The 22,683-nt window shown below is 42.2% G+C and overlaps 2 protein-coding genes across 5 annotated transcripts in view; both read left to right on the plus strand.

The window, feature by feature from the left end:
• The window catches only part of ZMYM6 (zinc finger MYM-type containing 6), a 61,403-nt gene extending 43,160 nt beyond the window's left edge, over positions 1-18,243 (plus strand). For all 4 annotated transcript variants that reach the window (XM_055140501.1, XM_055140503.1, XM_055140504.1 and 1 more), the window contains 2 exons: positions 11,589-11,733; positions 16,285-18,243. In XM_055140501.1, coding sequence (XP_054996476.1) covers positions 11,589-11,733; positions 16,285-18,116 — 1,977 coding nt within the window. In that variant the 3' untranslated portion in view covers positions 18,117-18,243. The remainder of the gene's footprint in view (positions 1-11,588; positions 11,734-16,284) is intronic.
• Positions 18,244-18,316: 73 nt separating this feature from the next.
• Positions 18,317-22,336, plus strand: TMEM35B (transmembrane protein 35B). Its single transcript, XM_004614333.2, has 3 exons — positions 18,317-19,745; positions 20,897-21,077; positions 21,956-22,336. Exons 1-3 carry the CDS (start codon positions 19,635-19,637, stop codon positions 22,126-22,128), a joined length of 465 nt encoding a protein of 154 aa, XP_004614390.1. The 5' UTR covers positions 18,317-19,634; the 3' UTR covers positions 22,129-22,336.
• The last annotated feature ends 347 nt before the right edge of the window (positions 22,337-22,683 follow it).

The raw sequence follows: 22,683 nt of genomic DNA on the forward strand, positions 1-22,683 counted from the left end.
TGGATTCATTCTTAATGTACCTTAGAACCTCTTTTGGAGGACTCAGTCCAGACTTCGTTCTAATATGATATGTCCTATCTCTCATATATATTATTGGATGAAAGTGATAATTTTCATTACCACTACTGATTTTTCATTGCAGTATAATTAAGTAAGTATAATTAAGTAAGAATCATTACATGAGCTTCAATAACTACCTTTAATTATATTTACATATTAGATATACATTAAAGCATATCAATTATTGTTATATAGTTAATATTGTTATAGCAAAATTGTATAAAGTATTAGCATGTTGTTATGTTTTCTATTAAGTATTCATATGTACTATAAAATATTCTGTTGATTGTAATTTACTTACTTTCAGAATGCATTCCTCCTCTACTTCATATGTATGGGACAGTTAGTTTGGAATTAATGTTAAATTTGAATTATTAATGGTTTTCAGTAACATCCCTTAAATTAAAAGTGAGTCCATTATGTATGTTTTCCCTTTGTGGAGTACTTCTCTAATTCTCCAATCACTTAAGCCGTGTTACAGAATAGTTCTGATTAATATATGCACTTTAGTTTTTTACTTTTGGTTTTTGGGTCACACCTGGTGGTGCTCAGGGCTTACTCCTGGCTCTGCACTCAGGAATCACTCCTGGTGGGCTTAGGGGATGCCAGGCATCAAACTTGGGTCAGCAGTGTGCAAGGCAAGTGCCCTACCTACTGTACTATCACTCTTGCTCAATATTTTCACTTTAGTCTATAAAAATTTTAATAGTGAATAATGTTGTACTTCTTGTGATTAAAAAGTTCTGATTGTTTTTGAAAATATTTTTTTGTTTTGCTTCCTTTTCATTTCTTTGGGACTTTAATGGGAATTTCCTTCAACTTGCTTAAATTATGTTAAATTTTGGGGAAAGACAAGAGGAAAGTGAAAAGAAGAAAATCTACTGCAGGCCCAGGGAGAGCACTCCAAGAGTAGGAGCTCATGTTTTGCAGTGAAGTCTGTATTCTCTCCCCCTCTATCACTGTACAGTTCCCCTTGCACTGCTGGGAGTAATCTCTGAGTTTTTGACAGGTGTGGCCCCAAATCCCCAAAAAACAAAAAATAAAAATATCTACTTCAAAATCTAGCAATTTATTTATTTATATATATTTCTTTTTCTTTTATTTATTTTTTAAAAATTGAATCACAGCGACATCCACAGTTACAAAGTTGTTCATGATTGGATTTCAGTCATCATGTTCCAACCTCTCTTCACCAGTGTATGTTTCCCACCATCAATGTTCCCAGTCTCCAGCACCTCCCCCTCCCCCCATGGCAGACTCTTTACTTACTTTTCTTCCTCTCCTTACCCCTTCTCTTTTTTTTTTTTTTTTTTTTTGGTTTTTGGGTCACACCCGGCAATGCACAGGGGTTACTCCTGGCTCTTCACTCAGGAATTACCCCTGGCGGTGCTCAGGGGACCATATGGGATGCTGGGATTAGAACCCGGGTCGGCCGCGTGCAAGGCAAACGCCCTACCCGCTGTGCTATTGCTCCAGCCCCCTTACCCCTTCTCTTTAGCATTATGGTTTTATCAAACTTTTAAAAAATGAATATTTAAATATTAAATATTTTAGACTTATTAGCCTCTTTTGCAGCTTCTCCCCTGTAAAAAATAGAAACACGTGCATGCGGAAGGGTGATGATATGTGTGTGTGTGTTCGTGGGCTCTCGGGGTGATGCTCTCTCTCGATGCTCGCGTTCGGTGCTCTTGAGCAGCTGTGTATGGACCAGATCGGAATAGCTCCTTCTTGTGCATTGCTTCTGTGTGTGCCGCTGTGTTCTCTTCTGTCTGTCTCTCTGTCTCTGTCTCTGTCTCTGTAGTCTCTCATCTGGTCTCTTTCGACCTCTCTCTGTTGTCTCTCCTCTGGTCTCTTCCGATCTCTTCTTCTGATCTCTCTCTCCAGAGCCCTTCTGCTTCTCTCTCTGAAGCCCTTCTTGCTCTCACTTCTGACTCTGACTCTTCTGACTCTGACCCTTACTCTGATTCTACTCGCTCTTATTTCTTACTCTGTCCCTTCTGATCTCTGACTCTGATTCTGACCACTACTTCTGACTTTGACCTCTACTTCTGACTGACCCTTACTTCTTTTTTTTTTTTTGCTTTTTGGGTCACACCCAGCGATGCTCAGGGGTTACTCCTGGCTTTGCACTCAGGAATTGCTCCTGGCAGTGCTTGGGGGACCATATGGGATGCCGGGGATCGAACCCAGGTCAGCCGCGTGCAAGGCAAATGCCCTACCCGCTGTGCTATCGCTCCGGCTCCCTGACCCTTACTTCTGACTCTGACCCTCACTCGCTTTGTGCTCTTTCTTTCCTCTGCTTCTGGCTCTGATGACTCCCTGATTCTCTTTTGCCTTGTGCTCTGCTTCTGTGTCTTCTCCCCCTACTTCTCTTACAGTCTTAGTTTATATAGCAATTGCATAGGGTGGTGACACAAAGGTGGGTTGAACATTAACAAATCAACAAAGAGAGTTAAGACCACTCCTCCAGGATATTAACAAAATCTCATCTAAGCGGATTACTCCAGATTACTAGGAGATCTGCTGAAGGGTGGGATCCCATCCAGGGTGTGTCACTTCCTTCTTTCCTCAGCTAGTAATTCACTTACATAGTTGTAGTAAATCTACTAATATTTCTAGCAATGTCATTCTGTATGAGCACAGTAAGAGATAAATGAGACTTAAAGTTTGGTTCTTTCTGAGGACATCTCACTATATATTCCAGACCACAGTCCTCAGGTCAGGTTAGTCTTCCTCACCCTAGCAGGGTCCTAGTCTCATCGTAACTTTTGGATGACAGCATTTGTCTATGACCATTCTCTCAGCTTATAGTTGAGTATTGTGGTGCTTTTGTCTGGCCCATTTTGATGCCAGGGTAGCTCATAGCTTGTCCTGGGTCCATTCTGTCCCTCGTCAGGACCCTGCTTTTGGGGTGCTAGGAACTAAGGGCAATTGAGTTGAGAAAGCAGATGCCTAAGAGTAAGTATTATTGGAGTCAGTCCGCTCCCAAGACATAAAGCATAATATTAACTGTCTTCCTGTGTCCATACAGAAAGGACATTGCTTTAAGGTAAACTAAGTTCCCTGCGGCAAGGCTAAAAGGAAAACCTAATGTTATTCTACACTCTCCTATGTCACTTAGTATGGAAGTAGTCATAGACCATATATGACTCAGTGACTGTGCGCCAAGTAAAACTATAAAACAGGCTGTCGGCTGGAGTTGTGGCTTAGTGATAGAATGTGTATGTGAGGCCCTGTATTTGATTCCTGAAACTCCAGAAAGTGAAGAGATGGTGGCCTACCAGCTGTTTTGCCACTCCTGCTCTCCAATTTTCCCACTTTCCAGACTCAACCATGGTTGCATTTGGCTTGTTTCCTTATACTTCCTGCCCCCTTTACTTTTTCCCTTTTTTTAAAAAAGTTAATTACTCTCCCCAGTTGCCTTTTCACAACTTGAAGGCAACTGCTATTATGATTTTGTTGTACTCCCTTTCATATCATTTTTTGGTCTTATTCATTTTTTTTGTCTTTCTTATTCATATATGAAATCTATGGATTGTATTTAATTTGGTTTTGGGCCACAGCCAGTAGTACTGAGGGGTTACTCCTGGCTTTGCACTCAGGATTCACTCATCATGGGACTTGGGGGACATTATGAGATGCTGGAGATCAAACTTTGGTCAGCCATGTGCAAAACAAACATTCTAACCACTGTACTATTGCTCCAGCCCCAGGAATGTCTTTATTATTAAAAAATATATCCAGATAACATCCCTTAAAACATATCTATGTGACTGTAGGTTTGGTGCATTTCTGTCAAATATTATTTTGTGTATAGATACTATATTGTTTTTAGTGTCTATTGATGAACATTAGATTGCTTCTGGTTTCTCACTATTAAAAGACTTTTGCTATAATGATTAAACATCCTTGTACATGTCTTCTTGTGCGTGTGTACAGATGTTTATGGTAAATAATGAAGGAGTAGAGTTTTGGGCCAATGTGTATTTGCATTTATAGTTTTTAAATTGCCCTACAGAGTTTCAATTTTATTCCCACCAGCAGCTTGACGGTTCTTATTTGCTAACGCAAATAAGAAGGCAACTGCTTATTTAATGTTGTCAGATTATTTATTTAATGTTGTCAGATTAAAATATTTTTGTCATCTTACTGTTGACTTATTTTGCATGTTACTGATTACTAGTGACTTTGCATATATTTCTATGTTTTTGAACATTATACTTTCCTTTCTAAAAATTTTTTTTAGTGAAGCAAGATAGGTTTATTGAATAAAACTGATTTAGAAACATGTGAATGAGGGAAAAGAAAAGGAATACTTGTTTAAGAGAGAACATAGCTTGAAAGAAAAAGAAGCAATGAGACATAGAAAGATACATATTCAAGGGAGAATGTGGACTTGAAGAGCAAGCCTTAGTTCTTTTTAAAAATTTCCCCCTAATTTTGTGTAGTAATCCTTTTTTGTCTTAGTTATTTTATTTTATTTTTTTTTTAATTTTTGCTTTTTAGGTCACACCCAGTGATGCTCAGGGGTTACTCAGGGGTTACTTCTGTCTCTTCACTCAGGAATTACTCCTGGCGGTGCTTGGGGTCATGGGATGTATGGGATGCCAGGGATCGAACCCAGTTGGCCGTGTGCAAGGCAGAAGCCCTACCCACGGTACTATTGCTCCGGCCCTGTCTTAGTTTGTTTTTTAAAAAAATTTCTCCCTATTTTGTGGAATAATCATTTTCTTGTCAGTGCTCATGACTTACTCCTGGCTCTGTGGTCAGGGATTGCTCCTGTTGGGATTTGGAGTACAGGGTGTGAGACCTGGTTCGGTCATTTGTCAGGCAGGTGCCCTACCTACTCTGTCTCTCCAGTTCCTGAACTTACTTTTTTTTGTTATTGATTTATATGATTTCTTGGTATATTTTGGATTCCACAGTTACTTCTGTTCATCATTTTCTTCAACACAAAACTATGCAATAAAACATCTTGTCTTTTGTTTGGGGTTCACGCCCACCAGCACTTGGGGGCTACTTGACTTTACTCTGTAGTTGCTTCACAATCAGGGTTGGAGGTAGAGGGTTGGGGGACTGAACCTGAGCTGTCTGCATGTAAAGCTTATATTAAGCCCCTTGATGTCTCTCCAGCCAATACTCATGGTTCTTAACTGAGAATTCCTTTGGCTTCTCAGGTACAGTCCCATTTCTCTTCTTTCCGTTTTGGAAAGAATCCAAGGTTGGCATCCTTTTCTTTATCTGTTTCTTTATCTGCTATCTTTCCTACACTCTAGTCAGGCCGTACTACTCCATTCAAATTGCTTTTGTCAAGGTCACCATCTTGATCTTGTTTGGCCAAGTTGATGGACGTTTTCCCTTTATCATTTTGCCAGCCTTTCACTAACATTTAACACAGTTCATTTCCTCTTTCTTCTTGAACTGCCTTCTTCACTCAGTCTCAAGGATATCATGCTGGCCCTTTTCTCAGTCAGCTTTATTTCCGAGGGACTTAGACAGTCTGTGATTTTTAAGCACCCACCCTGTGGTGACCGATTGACCTCTGAGTTACAGCTATGTGGGTCCAGCTGCCTACTTGACCTTTAAACTTGGATGAATGGTAGCGGTCTCAGGAGGTCTAAAACAACCCTTTGGTGCTGGAGAGATAAAAGGGTGAGAAAGGCTTCTTTGTATGCAGCCGACCCAGGTTTCATCTCTTGCACCACATGTGGTCCCCTGAGCCCTGCCAGGAGTGATCTTGCGCACAGGGCCAGGAGTTGTCCTGAGCACAGCTGAGTGTGGTCTCGCTCTTTACAATTTCTTTTTTTTTTTAATTTATTTTTAATTAGTGAATCACCGTGAGGGTACAGTTACAGATTTATACATTTTTGTGCTCATGTTTCCCTCATACAAAGTTCGCTTTACAGTTTCTTTTACTTCTCATTGCTGTTGTCAGGACAGTCTTCTTAAAATACAGACCCTTTGTGTCACTCCGCAGTTTGAAATACTTCCACGTAATTCTGAAGAATAAAAAATAAAGGAAAAACTAGTTTATAAATTTATAGACAAACTATGTATTTTTATGTAGTTGAAAATGACCCTTTAGTGAAGTAGGAATAGACAGACAATTCGAAAGAAGAACAAAAGCTCCAAAGTAGAGACCCAAATATACATGACAGTTTAAATTTGTTTCTCCCCCGCTTCCCTTCCTTTTGTTGTTGTTGTGTGAGCACCACAACTAAGTGTGGTGTTCACCGGGAGTAACACTTTAATTTTGGTGCCTGTACACATGCTCAGTGAGAGCTGTACTCCTTTGGTTGTGATACTTCTGTCCATTGTGGGCTTAGTTTGTCAGGGGTCACTTTGATGCTCATCTGCTTGTTGGGCATCTCTGACCACAGTGCTTACACATCTTTAGTTATGTGGCTTATCATGGGAGCACTTATTAGATTGCTCACACATGCCTGTCTGTAGCACTCCAAAGATTAGGTGGTTTTTGTGACAGGGACCCCAGAAAGCAGAATTACTCGACCATGCTTGGTGCAAATGGATGGCATTGGAGATTGAACTCACGACCTCACACTTGCAGATATTTTGTTACTAAGCCAACCCTGGGCCCCCTATGTGGGAAATTATATAGGAAATAATAAAGGTGACATTTGAGATCAGTACAGATACTTAAATTATTCGGTAAAAGATGTCATAACTGAGTCATATGTGACCATGTGGAGGAAAATACAGTTAAGTTACTCTGTTGTTTTTTTATTGAGTCACTATGAGATACCCAGTTAAAATATCCTGGTGTTCATGAGTAGGCTTCAGTCATATAATGTTCCAATACTTAGCCCCTCACCAGTGTACATTTCCCACCACCAGTGTATAAATTTCAACTTCAAAATTAAACCCAAATGAAGTCCAGATGGAGAAAGGTTTAAATGTAAAAAACAATAAAAGTACCAGGAAAGATATAGAACAGAATTTTAATAATATAGAAGAGAAAATCTTTCTAAATATGTCACAAAGTTATAATCCATAAAAAATATGATAGGGAAAATCAGTTTAGAAATCAAAAGACATGAAAAAATGGAAAGATTTCAACTTTATGTCATAAAAGGCTGGTTAATGCACTTTTCATAGCTCCATATGATAGACGACCATAGATTGGACATAAAAGACTTTTTTCCTGGAGCATCTGAATCATTAAAAAGATTCTGTGCCTACAGGATAGGAAAATGGACAAAAGAATGAATCACAGTTTATAAACTACAGGGCTGGAAGCTAGTGCAGCAGATAAGAGCTTGCTTTGCATGCAGTTGACGTGGATTAATCTCTGGTACCCCATAAGGTCCCCAAAGACCCCCTAAGAATGACTTCTGAACCTCACTAAGAGGGAGCACAGAGCCAGGTCTGTGTGCCACCAGGTTAAAAAAAAAGTCCCTCCCAAAACAAGTTTATAGGCTAAATTTATAGACTAAGAAAAAAATTGGGCGCAGGGAAGTGGAGTAGGGATTGGGGAATTGGGTGTGGTGCCCACTGTTCTCAGCCAACTGGGTCTGCAGTTCAGTGTGAAGGTCAGAGAATGTTATGCTGCTCAGGTGCTGCCTGGCTACCTGGGAGCTGCAGGGTGTCTCCAGGGCCATACCCATACCCAGTGGTGTTCTGGGGAGCATGACTTCAGGAATGGCACCGAAGTTGGGCATGCCCTAATCATTGTACTATCTCCCAGTTCCTAGAGATCTTTTGTCTCTGTTTTTGGGTTACACCAGGCAGTGATTGCTTCTGGCTCTATGCTCAGGGATCACTCCTGACAGGACCTGGGGGGTCATATGAGGTACCAGGGATTGAACCTGTGTCTCCCATCTGTGCAAGGCAAACACCTACCCGCTGTACCATTTCTCCAACCTTAAAGATCTTAAACATGCAAAACTATTTAAAAATGAGTTAAAATTATCCTTTCTCATAGTTTGCTATTTGACTCTTTAAATTTTATGTTACATTGCCCACTTTAAAATTACATGGAGTTTTCTTTATTTTTTGTGGGGAGAGCACACCCAGTGGTGCTAAGGGCTTACTCCTGGCTCTGGGCTCAGGGATCACTCCTTGCGGGGTTCAGGGGATCATATGTGGTGCTGGGGATTGAACCTGGGTGGATTGTGCAAGACAAACAATGTACCCAATGCATTATCTCTCCAGCCCCAATATAGAATTATTTTTAAGATGAAGGAAAGTTGTGAATATACAGTTCATGGGAGAGGACACAAATAATAGTTAGTGGTCTAGAGTGGTAGTACTGCAGGTGGGCACTTGTTTTGCATGCAGCCAACCGAATTCAATCCCTGGTATCCCATATGGTCTCTGGGGCACTGCCAGGAGTGATTCCTTAGTGTAGAATCAGGAGTAATCCTTGAGCATTGCCAAGTGCGGACCAAAACAAAACAAAATAATAATTCTTAAACATCAAAGATGTCTCATGGCACTACAGTAAGGTAATTTTCGCTCATTGAGAAATTGTGATAATATTGTGTTTACTAGTGCGTTGAGAAACAGGCTGCGGTTCGCTGCCGAAATTCACATTCAAAAATTTTTTTTATTAATTTGTTTCCCTTTGCACTTTATATAAACACTGTGCTTTACAAGTTGTTCATGATGATTTGTTATAGGCATTCAGTAGACAAACAACAATCCCACCACCATTAAACCTTTCCTCCACCATTGTCCCCAATTTTCCCAACCACCCCTCAAGTCTACCCCCATAGTATTCTCTCAATAATTTATTTTATATTGCTTGTTATCAATAATTCGCTAATAGAATGATAAAAAAAATATTTCCTTAGAAGAAAGCTAGTGAAGATTGTTGTATCTCATCATGGAGCCATTAAGTCCTTGTATAAGAGATTACTGAGATGTTGTTACAGGTTATAGGTTAAGCCTGCTAAAATTCACATTATTTTGTATTTCTGTGGAAAGAAATTTGGCAGATCCATCATAACTAAAAACTGTAGCATATAGATTTAATATCTAAAATATGTAGATTTTAATGTTTGACTTAATAAACAACATGTACAAGATTTTAGTCTATAAATATGGTGGTCCATAAATATAAATAGGCATATATATTGTAATATTACTTATAATAGCAGATGACTTATAAAATTTAAATGTTCTACAGCAGAAACTCTTCAAATTATCTGTAGTCATTGGATATATAAAGCTGGAACTAGGTTATCATTTGCCATCAGAAGCAAATTACACACACCATCTTAGAAAGATACACAACATCTCTGGAACTGTGGTTGTGTTCAAATTTGAATCAATAGATGGCAGAGAGGTGTGAAAAACATTTTGTGTATATATGTTCATATCTTTAAAAAATTTATTTTTATGATGTTATTCACAATAATTTATTATATTTAATATTCTATCACCAATCCCACCACCATTATACTTTTCCACCATCATATTTCAAATGTTTCCACTCTGAACCCCAAATCCTGTCCCCAAAGCAGAATCAAAATAATTTATTTTGCATTGTTTGTTATGAATAATCCACTAAAAATGATCCAAAAAGAGAAAAGTGTGTTAAGATTGTTATATTTCACCCTGGAGCCTTTAAGCCCTTCTATATGAGATTACTAACATGTTGTTAAAGGTTGAGCCTCATATACTTATATATATATTTTTTTCTTTTTTTTTTTATTCCCCCTGAGGTTGGTTGCCTTCTACTTTAAACCCCATCAAATGTGGTGTGCTACTCTTGGTACATCAATGGTGTAAAGTATAAGATGATGTGTAGCCACAAATGTGGCCATGCGCTTCAGGAATTCTAAATTTCAAAATACAGTTATACATCAGATTCACTCATGGGTGAGGCGTGTCCAAGCCTGTGGAGAGTGGCTGTGAGCATGACGGTGTTTGAATTCTGGAGTTTTTGACTGCCAGGGCTCTGTTGAATTGCCCTGGATGAGACAGTCTGGAGGCATCTCTGTGGCATGTCGTTCTGTGTTGCTATCTATCGAGAGCTTTATTTCTGAGTCTCTGGATTATGGCTGTTAATGAGATTATATGGCAACAGAGGTGGTTCGTGGGCATGACTGCCAAGTTACCAGAAACACAGGGAGATTGGGGAAGGTCACACATTCCCAGTTCTGTGCAAGCCTGGAAATTTTAGTCACAAGTCCCTTATACCTGGGTTTTTCAGCAGATTCACTCGTGGGTGAGGCGCATCCGAGCCTGTGGAGAGCAGCTGTTTGAGTTCTGGAGGTTTTTGGCTGCCGGGACTCTGTTGGGGTGGGGATGGGAACTCACCTGCCCAATTCTGGGTTGCCCTGGATGAGACAGTCTGTTGTGGGGTCTAAAGTTATCTCTGCAGTGTGTCACTCTGAAACTTTCATATCTTTTAAATAAATGTAAATTAAACAAAAACCTTTTAGATCCTATACAATTTGGCCTCTGTCTCCCTCTCCAAAATTGATCATTCTTACTCTACTTCAATTATATTCTTTTCAGGGAAGGGGGGGCAAGCACACTCAGCTGTGCTCAGGGTTTACTCCTGGCTCTGTGCTCAGGGATCACTCCTGGTGGGTTGAGGAGATCATGAGGGATGCCTGGTAGGATGCATGCAGTGCAAGCGCCTAACCATAGTACTATCTCGCTGGCTCCCAGTTTTGTTCTTAATGTTGTACCTAAAACCACACTCATACTTTTGGGCTTTTAGAGCTATAATTTCTCTGCTCGGAATCATCTGACCTCAGGCCTTTGCATGCCTTGCCCTTTTGAGTATCTCTGTTTAAAAGTCTACTCAAAAATTACTTCCATGTCTGTACTCTCCACTATTTTGCCCCACTTTATTCCTTTCATAGCACTTACCTCTATAATTATACATTATACTATGTAATTATATATTGTGTATTTGTTTTACTTGTTTAGCTGATGTGTCTCCTAGAATGTAAGGTCTTTAAGAGCAGTACTTTAGTTTTCTGGTGTATCTTCAGGGTTTTAACAGTGCTTGACTTTAAATATTTATTAAATGCAGAAAGCATTCTTTCATGTTTTGGTTATACTTCAAATTTGTTTTATAAAACAAACTTGTAAGAAATTTCTAGCTAGTCAGATTTGCTTATTTTTTCTACCTTGTTTTAAATTCTGGTGTTTTAAGAGTATTTTCAATATTCTGGTCATTTCAAATTTCTGTAGTGATGTATTTCTTATTTTTGGTATATATTATGCATGTTCAAAGTTCTTTAGTATAATACACTTTTGCATCTGGCTTGAAATTGGTTGTGATTTTTGCAATAGCCAATTGTTATAATCAGTAAAGGCATCTTTTAAAAAAATTATTTTGGTATTATTTTAAATCAATAAATAGAAATGATACTGATTGGAGGAGTTAGGAATTAGTGTAAATTTCTCAAAGTGACTTTATTGTGATCACTATTTCTAAGGAATTTTATTTCTTTTGATATTGTGCCACCTTTCAATTGATAGCAATTATAGACAATGATAGGTACTGAAAAAAAAACTCTTTGGTTTTTAAATTTGTTTTTAACTAGGGAAATGCACAGACAGATGCCACAAAACTTCTATCTTCCCAGACTTCCAGACTTTTAAAGAACAAAGCATTATTGTGCAAACCTGTCACTCAGACCAAGGCTACCTCTTGCAAACCACATACACAACACAAGGAATGTCAGACAGGTATGTGACCCGTGCTTTTCACTGTAAAAATTTTATTTTCTCTTTCATCTGTTACTGTGTTTTGTTTTTGTTTTTCATTCTTCTAAAGAAGAAAAGAAAGCTTGACAAGTTTTTAAATGTGAAAACGTTAATTCATGGACCACATACTTAGAACATTTACTTTATTCCTTTCATAATTATTGTCATTAACACTAATAACTATTAAAACTTAGTCCATTTGCACACCATGCATTATATGTAGTGTGGACAAGCATCTCCTACATGTTTGCATTGCTATTTTTCTAAATCTACAGTCAAGGTGTACATTGGTCAGCTTCTTGCAAGACAGTCACCTTAACCCCTGTACTATGTCTCTGCCCTCCTCTTCCCATCCATCTTTTTTTTTTTTAAAACAACAGCTCTGTGGATTGTTTGTTTGTTATGTATGAATTGTGGTCAGGAAGATTATCTTACTTGCCTTCTTTTTTTCCGTTTGTTATTGTTCTGTTTTTGTGCTGCAAAACAGGTTTTGTTCAGAGACCACTAGAGGAAGATTATTTTAATACATACTAAAAGGTTGTAAACTATTGCTCCAATCCATGTTCACTGTTTTCAATCAGCTACCTTTTGTTTTATTTACTCTATAGCCTACTCAATCGAAAGCATTAAAAACAAATGTGGTGGTGGTGGTGTGTGTGTGTGTGTGTGTGTGTGTATGTGTGTGTGTGTGATCATTCCTGGCAGTGCTGGAAGACCATATGGGATGCCGGGAGTGAAATAAATAAAATCATTTTATTTTTAATGGTAATTTTACTTTTCACTTACTTTACCCAGGTTGGCATACCCTGCTGTACTATGGCTCTTGCCTCTCGTTCATACTTGATCTGACTGTGAGGGTTTAATTGTTTGGTGTTGATGCTATTCTGACAGTGCTCAGAAACAAATGTAGCACTATGGACCAAACTTGGCGCCATTGCATGCAAGTCATATGTTCCAGCCCTTTGAGCTATTGCCCCAGACCTGACTTTTTTCTTTCCTTTTCTTTCTTTTCTTTTTTCTTTTCCTTTCTTTTTTTCTTTTCTTTTTTTTTTTTCTGTGTGTGTGTGTGTGTGTGTTGTGTGTTGATCCTAAGCAGTGCTCAGGGACTCTGAGAGGTACTGTCAATCCAACTGTGCAGTTTAAAGGCATCCAGGAGCTATGTGGTGCCACATCAAACAGGATCCCAAGCATGCTTGCCTGGCCCCTGTACTATCTCTTCAGCTTCTCATTTTAATTTTTTTTTTTTTTCTTTTTGGGTCACACCCAGCGATGCTCAGGGGTTACTCCTGGCTTTGCACTCAGGAATTACTCCTGGCGGTGCTCGGGGGACCATATGGGATGCCGGGTATCGAACCCAGGTCGGCCGCATGCAAGGCAAACGCCCTACCCGCTGTGCTATCGCTCCGGCCCTCTCATTTTAATTTTTAATGATAATTTACTTATAAGCTTTGACTAGCAACAAGTAGTCATGATTTTTATGTAGAATGCTTTATCTTGGTAGAAATAATGAAGGATCATATTTTCTTTCCTCAGAAATTTATATTTTTGGGGGCTGGAGCAATAGCACAGCGAGTAGGGCATTTGCCTTTCACGCGGCCGACCTGGGTTCGATCCCCGGCATCCCATATGGTCCCCCAAGCACTGCCAGGGGCAATTCCTGAGTGCAAAGCCAGGAATAACCCCTGAGCATCGCTGGGTGTGACCCAAAAAGAAAAAAAAAAGTCGACTTGAACTAGCTCTTAATCCTAAGGAAAGCAATAAATTGAATTAAAAAAAATTTTATATTTTTGTTAAAATAGTATAATTTGTGTATATGAATTACATTTAATTTTTATGTTCCTTTATTATATTTTATATAGTAAAGTATCTGTGGTCATTGGTATGTGGGTGTATGTGAGTTTAATATGCCTGGCTTTGAATTTCTAAGTTGCATGTTGGTTAGTTTGGGGCCAGAGTGATAGTACAGTGGGTAGGGAACTTGCCTTGTACAAGGCTGACCTGGGTCTGATCCCTGATACCCCATGATGATTCTTTGAGCACTTCCAGGAGTGATCCTTGAGCACAGAGCCAGGAATTAACCTTGAGCCCTGCTGGGTATGGTGCAAAAACAACAAACAGAAACTTACTGGTTTGTTTTCTCTATACTACTGTAAAGTACTTTCTCCTTTAACACTACAACAGAAACATACTTCCATGTCAATACAAGTTTAAATATACAGTACAATTTGGGGATGGGAGACTATACCCAGTGGTGCTTAGGGCTTATTCCTGGCTTTACACTCAGATTACTTCTTTTTTTTTTTTTTTCTTTTTGGGTCACACCCGGCGATGCACAGGGGTCATTCCTGGCTCTGCGCTCAGGAATTACCCCTGGCGGTGCTCAGGGGACCATATGGGATGCTGGGAATCAAACCCGGGTCGGCTGCGTGCAAGGCAAATGCCCTACCCGCTGTGCTATCACTTCAGCCCCCTACACTCGGATTACTTCTGATGGACTTTGGGAACATATGGGATGCCAGGGATCCAACCCAGGCTGTCCACGTGCAAAGCAAGCACCCTGCTATAGTCCCAGCCCCAACATTAAGATTTTTAACAGATAGGAAGATTTCAATCCATACAGCCATCTAATCCACTAAGATTAGACATTTATAGTGCTTGTAAATTTTTAATATTATAAACAGTGTTAAATTGTATAAATTGATCTTTGTCCTCTTGTCCAATTTTATTCTTAGGGTAAATTCTAAGTGGTAAAATTACTGATTCCAAAGTTATCATAGGGCCATAGCAATAGTACATAAGGTAGGACACTAGCCTTGCACATAGCCTACCTGGATTTAATCCCTGGCATCCCATATGGTCCTCTGAGTACTTCCAGGAGTAATTCCTGAGTATAGAGCTAGGATTAATGCTTGAGCATTACTAGGTGTGGTCTCAACTCTCCCCTCCCCCCCAAAAAAAAAGGAAAAAGAAAGAAAAGTCGTCATGGCTTTTGTTTGTTTGTTTTTCAGACTACTCAGCAGTGCTCAGGGCTTACTCCTGGCCCTGCACTCAGGGATCACTGCTGCATTGCTTGGGGAACCATATATGGTGCTGGGGATCAGACCTGGGTAGGCTGCATGCAAGACAAGCACCCTGAACACTGTAGTATCCCTTCAGGTCCCATCATAGTTTCTTGTGGGAGGGTTTTGACTAGGCCCTACAGTGCTCAGGTGTATTCCTGGCCCTGTGCTCAGGAGTGTCTCCTGCCAGTTCAGGGATTACCTCGGACTAGGCTTTGGGGCCATATGCTGTGCTAGGGATGGAAGCCAGGTTGGTTACACTCAAGAAAAGTGCCTTTCCACTGAACTATATGGCCCTTCTCTGGACTTTTAAAAAGTGAAATAAATCATTTAAATTTTGTTTTAGGCACTGTGGTTTACAATATTGTTACTAATTTTTTTTTTTTTTTTTTTTTTTTTTTTTTTTTTAGCAATGCGTACTCTTTATTTGTTGTTTTTTGTTTGTTTCTGGGCCAATTCCAGCGATTATAAGGGCTTACTCCTGGCTCTGCACTCAGGAATCATTCTGGGCAGTGCTTGGGGGACCATATGGGATGCTGGGGATTGAGTCCCAGTTGGCTGTGTCAAGGCATGTGCCTTACCTGGTGTTCTATCTCTCTGGACCCTATTTTTTAAAAAAATTTTTTGGTCACACCTCTCAGTGCTTAGGGCTTACTCCTGGTTCTGCACTCAGGGATCACTCCTGGAAGGGTAGGGAGATCATATAGAACACCGGGGATTCAACCCAGGTCTTCCACTTGCAAGGCAAGTGCCTTCCCCTCTGTACTACCACTTCAACCCCCAATAAATTCTTAATTTGACATATTCTGTGGCCTTTAAGTCCTAATTCTAATAATCTTTAATATACATTGCCTTGCTAGTACATGTACCTACAGCACCTACTACAGTGGTACTATTGTTAGTCACCAAGCTTTGGGCAAAGGAGAAATTAGTTTCATTTCATTTTTTTTCTGCAGGGAGGAGGGCCCACACCTGGTGGTGCTCAGGGCTTACTCCTGGCTCTGCACTTAGGACTTATTCCTGGCGGTTCTTTGGGGCCATATGAGGTTCCGGGGAATCTAACCTGGGTTGCTGTGTGCAAGGCAGATGCCCTACCTGCTGTACTATCGATTCAGCTCATGGTGGTTGTTTTGGTGTTTCTATTTGGTGCCATTTGCAGCAATGCCTAGGGCTTACTCCTATTTCAGTCCCCAGTGTTTGCTCCTGGATGAACTCGAGGGCCCATGCAGTCCTGGGTGTTAATCCCAGGGTTCTTGCATGAAGTGCTTGCTCTAGACTTTTGAACTATCTCCCCTGTCCCAAGAAAAATTTAGTTTTTAATGAATCATGGAAGTATTATGGCTTATGTTTAAACTTTAATGTATTATTTTGAGAAATATTAGTAACCAGTATAAATTTTAAAATATAATGGTCAAAAACAAGCACATCACTTGTTTGTTCTTAAAAATAACAGTGATTCATATATTTCATTCAGATTTACCAATGCCTAATGAGAAAAAGGATGCAGAACTTGATTCTCCACCTGCAAAGAAAAAAAGAATAGATTTTCTTCAGACTTATGATGCGGAATATCTAAAAGTTGGCTTTATTGTTTGTCCTGGATCAAAAGAAAGTTCACCGAGGCCACAGTGTGTCATTTGTGGAGAAATCTTATCCAGTGAAAACATGAAGCCCGCAAATCTTTCCCATCACTTGAAGACAAAACATTCGGAATTAGAAAACAAACCATTAGATTTCTTTGAACAAAAATCTCTTGAAATGGAATGTCAAAACAGTTCTTTTAAAAAGTGTTTACTAGTTGAAAAGTCACTCGTGAAAGCTTCTTATTTAATTGCTTTTCAAATTGCTGCCAGTAAGAAGCCATTCTCTATTGCTGAAGAATTAATTAAGCCATATTTAGTAGAAATGTGTTCCGAAGTCTTGGGTTCAAGTGCTGGAGACAAAATGAAAACCATTCCTCTTTCTGATAACACAATTGAGCACAGGATTGATGAGCTGTCAGCAGACATCGAAGATCAGCTGATCCAGAAAGTCAGGGAATCAAAGTGGTTTGCCCTTCAGATAGACGAATCATCAGAAATCGCAAATACCACTCTTCTTCTGTGCTACATCCGTTTCATTGATTATGACTGTAATGATATAAAAGAAGAATTATTATGTTGCATTGAAACGCCATCTCAAGTAACTGGTTTTGAAATATTTGAACTAATAAATAAGTATATTGCTAGTAAATCTTTGAATTGGAAACATTGTGTTGGTCTCTGTACAGATGGGGCTGCAAGCATGACTGACAGGTGTTCTGGTTTAAGGACAAAAATTAAAGAAGTTGCCATGAATACTGTGACATTTACACATTGTTTGATTCACCGTGAACATTTAGCAGCAGCAAAGCTGTCTCCCTGCTTACATGAAATTATTTTGCAGTTAGCACAAATTTTAAGTTTTATAAAGAGCAATGCTTTAAATTCAAGATTGCTATCAATTTTGTGTGAAGAGATGGGGTCTGAGCATCTGAATTTACCACTTCATGCAGAAGTACGTTGGATGTCCAGAGGAAAAGTTTTAACAAGATTATTTGAATTACGACATGAAATTGAAATCTTTTTAAATCAGAAGCATTCAAATTTGGCCAAGTATTTTCTTGATGAGGAATGGGTTGCCAAGCTGGCCTATTTATCAGACATTTTTTCATTTATCAATGAACTGAATTTAAGTCTCCAAGGAACTATGACTACTCTCTTTAATTTGTATAATAAGATTGATGTATTTAAGAAAAAGTTAAAAATGTGGTTGAAGCGCACACAAGAGAATGATTATGACATGTTCCCTTCATTTTCTGAATTCTCAAACTCCTCAGATTTTAATAAGAAAAGCATTGCTTGCATTATTTTTGAGCACCTGAAAGGACTTTCTCAAATGTTCAATGACTGCTATCCACCAGAAGAAGACTTACGTTCAGGAAATCGATGGATAATTAATCCTTTCATGAATCATCAAAATAGTAATCTCACGGACTTTGAAGAAGAAAGACTAGCACAGTTATCTTCAGATTTAGGATTGCAATACTCATTTAAATCAATGTCTGTAACTCAGTTTTGGGTAAATGCAAGGACAAGTTACCCAGAACTCCATGAAAAGGCAATGAAGTTTTTATTGCCCTTTTCAACTATTTATTTATGTGATGCTACATTTTTAGCTTTGACTGAATCAAAAGAGAGAAATCTGCTGGTTTCTGGCCGTGCTCTGAGACTTGCAGTCACATCTTTAATTCCAAGGATAGAAAAATTGGTAAAGGAGAAAGAGTAGAAAAACACCCATGTTGATTATTATTAAAGTCTTTAATTTTGTGTTAAATTTTGTATGAATCAAATATTCTCAGTATAATTTCATAATATGGATATGTTTTCAGTGATTAAATGTGTTTTAGTTGTTTTTTCTTTTTGTTGAGTTTAATAATTATACATTGTGTAAGTGATTATTTTCTTTTTTCTAGTTCAGAGTAGAGAACTTAGCTATTTTATTGACTGATGGCACCGTTTGGATTCATGACAAGCAGGTGGCAGTTGAAATGCCAAGTTTATAATGAACTGGAATGCCTAGATTTTGAAACAGCTTGACCTTTAAAAGTTCATGGGTTTTTCAGTCTTAACAAGTCAGCCACTTAACTCAACAGGTTGTGGAGAGTAAAAAGATTTAAGCAGCTTGTATAATAGAAGTAGAAGCTGAAGGGGAGTTTGAGACTCCTTTTAAGGGCCTCTAGACCAGGGCTTGGCAAACTTTGTTTATAAAGGGTCAGACAGTAAATTTTTCAGGCTTTATATATCATTTTTTTGGTGGCTGTATAGCAGCTGTAGTATAAATAGTATATGAGTATGGCCATATTTAAAATTTTGTGACTTAGAAATGTGAATTTTATATAAATTTTATGTATCCTGAAAGCTACTTAGAATTCTTTTATCACCATAAAATATAAACACTGTTAGCTGGGTGAGGAGAGACTTAAAAATATAAGGCAGCTAATGGAATTTAGCCAACTAGTTGTTCGCCCATCCCAGACTTAGCAAATTTCCAAGAGCTGACGGACAGGGGTGGCCTTGTAAGGTTTTGTTTAGTGAAAACCTTTCTTTCGGCTGCAGTTATTTAAATTTTCAAACATGTTTCCCATGTTAATTTCAGCTGCAAGAAATTAAGAGGGGTGATATAATTCAGGCAGGGTCAGGAAAGAACTTTGTAGTCACTTTATAACTACTAACTATTTTAGTATTTGGGGGTGGGTAGGTGGTGTTCCGGCCTCCTTCCGGAGCGGAGCTTTAGGGCTCACACTTGGCGGGGCTGGAACCCCGGGGTGCCGGGACCGAGCCCAGGCCAGCTGCAGCAAGGCAAGCGCCCTCGCCGCTGTACTCTCTCTCCGGCCCCGTAACTACTAATTATTGACTTTTAATGACTTAATAGGTGATGGCTGATTACTAGTAAGTGTATAGATTCTCACTTTTCAGGGACCTGGCCAAGTTGTGTCACGTGCCAGGCTTTAGTTATTTAGGGGACAAGCTAAGGTGAGAAGGGGTCAGCTTGGACCACAGAGCTCACTCAGTGGGCAGGGCGCGGGCCCAGGTCTTCGGAGGGTAACAGAGCTCTCTTCTCCGAGCATCTCCCGGGGGACCGCGACTTGCCCGCCAGGGGCCGTTTAATCCGAGGAGAGCCAGCGGGCCGCCGCGTCGGGGTCTCGGAGCTAGGGACTAGGGACGGCCCGCCCACCCACGCGTGTGCCCGCGCGGTCCGGCCGGCAGGGGGCGCCTTCCCGGCGGGACTGGGCCGCGGCCGGCCATGGCGCTCTGGCTCACCGTGGCGCTGCGCGGCCTGCTCGGCGGCTTCTTCGTGCTCACCGGGACGGCGAAGCTCTCGGGGCGCATCTCCGCTCCCGCGTCCGAGCAGATGGTGAGCGGCGGGCGGCGGCGGCGGGGCACCGGGCCGCGGGCCTGCTGCGGGCCGGGGCGATACGGGGCGGCCGGCCCGCCCCTGCCCCGCGGACCCGCCCGCCACCTCCCTGGCGTTGGCCCTTGCCGTACCCCCACGTGCTCGGGCGCTGCCGGGCCCCAGGCTGGACGAGAGGAGAGGAAGGGAGTGGCCCCCGCCCCGGCCCCCCATTCCCCGTTGCTTGAGTGCTTGGGGCGTGCAGAGGCAGGGCTGTGTCCGTCACCGCTTGGTGGGGTGGGAAAGCCACCCACGCGGGGCAGTAGGTCGGCCAGAGGCCACGCCAGAAGTTGCACTTGCCAAAGTTTTCACTCCTTGTGCACGGGTCACTTTGCCCCTAAATTAAGTCAATTTGGAGACTCCCAGCCCTCACCCCCATGCGCACCCACCCGGCCTCAGTTTTCCTCTCCCAGGGCCGGATATTTCTTCTTAAGACGTAAGTCTTTGGAACTTGGGGTGTTTGGAGAAACGCCATCTCCAGATCCAGACAGCTTAGAGAAAGTTCATCCTGGCAGTGATGAGTAGGGGGGGATGGAGCTGAGAGGGGAGGGACCAGCAAGAGGTAGCCAGGGTGAGGCTACCAGGGAGAAGTTGTCAATGTGGCTCCAGACCGCTTAGCTCATCCAGAGGAGCTCCCGGTTGAGCGTGCTCCATGCTGTCTGCTGGGGGCTCCAGGCCACGAAACAGGACACTCAAAGATGTGTCATGAGCAGAGATCTTCCTGTCAGCCCTGCCCACCTCCAGATGAAGAAGAGTAGTCAGAAGGGGAGCCGGACCAGGCAGCAAGAAAGAAGCTGGGAGTTCTCAAGGCCTTGCCCCTAGAGAGGAAGGCCCAGCCCTTCTCCCAGCCAGCTCCTCTCTCCTGGGCCCGGGGTGGTGGGGGTGGGGAGGGGGCCGGGACATAATCTGGAGAGAGGGTGTGATGAGAGAAAGGATCAGTCCCTCTCTGCAGCACTACCCCACGGTTCTTGGAGCGAACAGGCTGTTTCCTGATTACAAGGCTCACCTGTCTGGGGAGTTACAGCGCCTGTCCTAGAGTTGAGGGTGTAGATGCAGAACAGCCTGGACACGGCCTGGGTGGTGGGTGGCTCACTGGCGTGCCCTGCCACCCCTAGAGAGCCCTGTTCGAGCAGTTCGCCGAGGTATTCCCACTGAAGGTGTTCGGCTACCAGCCCGATCCCCTGAGTTACCAGGAGGCCGTGGGCTGGCTTGAGCTGCTGGCTGGGCTGCTGCTAGCCCTGGGCTCACCGGTGCTGCAAGAGATCAGCAACTTGCTCCTGACCCTGCTCATGATGGGTAAGAGGACCTGACCGAGCGGGCTGGGGGGCCTGGGGGAGGGGAGGGAAGGAGGATGGAAAGGCCTGGCTCACCTCCACTTACTTTAGCCGCGCTTCCTTCTCTGCTGCCATCTCGGTGCTCTTTATTCCTGGTGCTTTCTAGACTCACTCGATTCTAACATTCTCGTGTCAGATGGACCTTCTGCCGCCTCTGCCCTGTTAACTGATGGTCCTTCAGAGCCAAGAATAGATGGCAGCCCAACAGCCCCTGCCGCTCCCGCTGCATCCTCACCCCTGGCAACTGCCATTTGTCTTACCTGTCAGGCAGGTGTGAGCAGAACGCAGGGCAGCTGGAACCACTGAACAGTGGAGGTGGAGAATTTTCTGGGGGCAGGCAGTCCTAGGGGACGCCCCCTCTCGGCAGCACTCTTCACAATAACTGCTGTTGTACAGAGCCAGCGGCTGCTTCTAAGGCCAGGCGGCTCTTTCCTAGCCCCTCTCCTGGTGTCCTCGTGCTGCTGTCACCCCTCCCCTCCCCCAGACTTTCTGTCACTGGCCTTGCTCACTTTCCCATCTTTCCTGCATTCCCATCACCAACCACCCCCAAGGGCCTTCTTCCCTCCTGTAGGGTTAAGAAAGGGGAGAATTAGGGAGAATTGCTCCCAAACACCCACTCACCCACTTCAGTGTCTCCCTGGATGGGTTGCTCGCTGCTTCCTGCCCAAGAAAGCGCCTACCGTGGTGCCAGCTGCTTTGAAGTCCTGCTTCTACTCCCGGGGGCCCAGAGACAAGAGTAACATGAGGGTAGCGCCCGGCTGGGGTACATGGAAGGACCTGACTGGAAGAGGGTCTGGCTAACGGGAACCGCTGCCCTCAGGGACCTCACTTTCCTTCCAGGGGCCATCTTCACTTTGGCGTCTCTGAAAGAGTCTCTGAGCACCTGCATCCCGGCCCTCGTCTGCCTCGGGCTCTTGCTGCTGTTGGATCTCTGCCGCCTCTTATTTCCAGCTGAAGAGGTGGTGACCCTCGCCAGGCAGACTCCAAGTGCACCCAAGGACTTCCCGCGGTAGAGACCCTTCCCTTTGCTTGCTGTGCTGCTGGCCACGGCAAGAGCAGGAGCAGGCGCAGGCTAGCACCCTGTTACAGAGACGGCCGGTGTTGAAGCAGATGCCTCACCAACCATGCCCGGCTTCCTCTGCCGGGCAGTTGTGACCCTTTCTGGAAAGGTACACACATCTTTCCCAGGCCATGTGAAAATTAAACAACAAATTGAAATCACTCTGTAGTTGTTGTTTTTTTCTTCTCTATCTCTTCCCCGCTCCAAATTTTTTGTTGTTTTTATTTTGGGGTCTCCAGGCTATGCCAAGGCTTACTCCTGGGGGGCTTGAAGGACCATGTGGAGTGCAGGGGTTGAACCCAGCTCAGCAGTGTGCAAGGCAAGCCCTTCACCTACTCAGCCAGCTCCCCAGCTCCTTCCACTCCACATTTTCAATGACCCCAAATAATAACTGCCTGTAATTCCTTTGTGCCCTGACTGCTCAACATTTTTTTCTGTCTCTCCAGATTTTTTTAATGAAAGTAAGATTGGATATGCTAGTTCATATTTTACCTTGTTGATGACAAGG

Source organism: Sorex araneus, chromosome 5 (genome assembly GCF_027595985.1).
Source record: "Sorex araneus isolate mSorAra2 chromosome 5, mSorAra2.pri, whole genome shotgun sequence".
In the NCBI taxonomy this organism is placed as follows: domain Eukaryota; kingdom Metazoa; phylum Chordata; class Mammalia; order Eulipotyphla; family Soricidae; genus Sorex; species Sorex araneus.

What these genes read in the sequence shown, in the direction of transcription:
- TMEM35B (XM_004614333.2), top strand. Translation starts at nt 19,635, where the DNA reads ATGGCGCTCTGGCTCACCGTGGCGCTGCGCGGCCTGCTCGGCGGCTTC. An exon ending in CTCCCGCGTCCGAGCAGATG is followed by an intron (nt 19,746 to 20,896) that starts GTGAGCGGCGGG and finishes TGCCACCCCTAG; the next exon opens with AGAGCCCTGTTCGAGCAGTT. An exon ending in CCTGACCCTGCTCATGATGG is followed by an intron (nt 21,078 to 21,955) that starts GTAAGAGGACCT and finishes CTTTCCTTCCAG; the next exon opens with GGGCCATCTTCACTTTGGCG.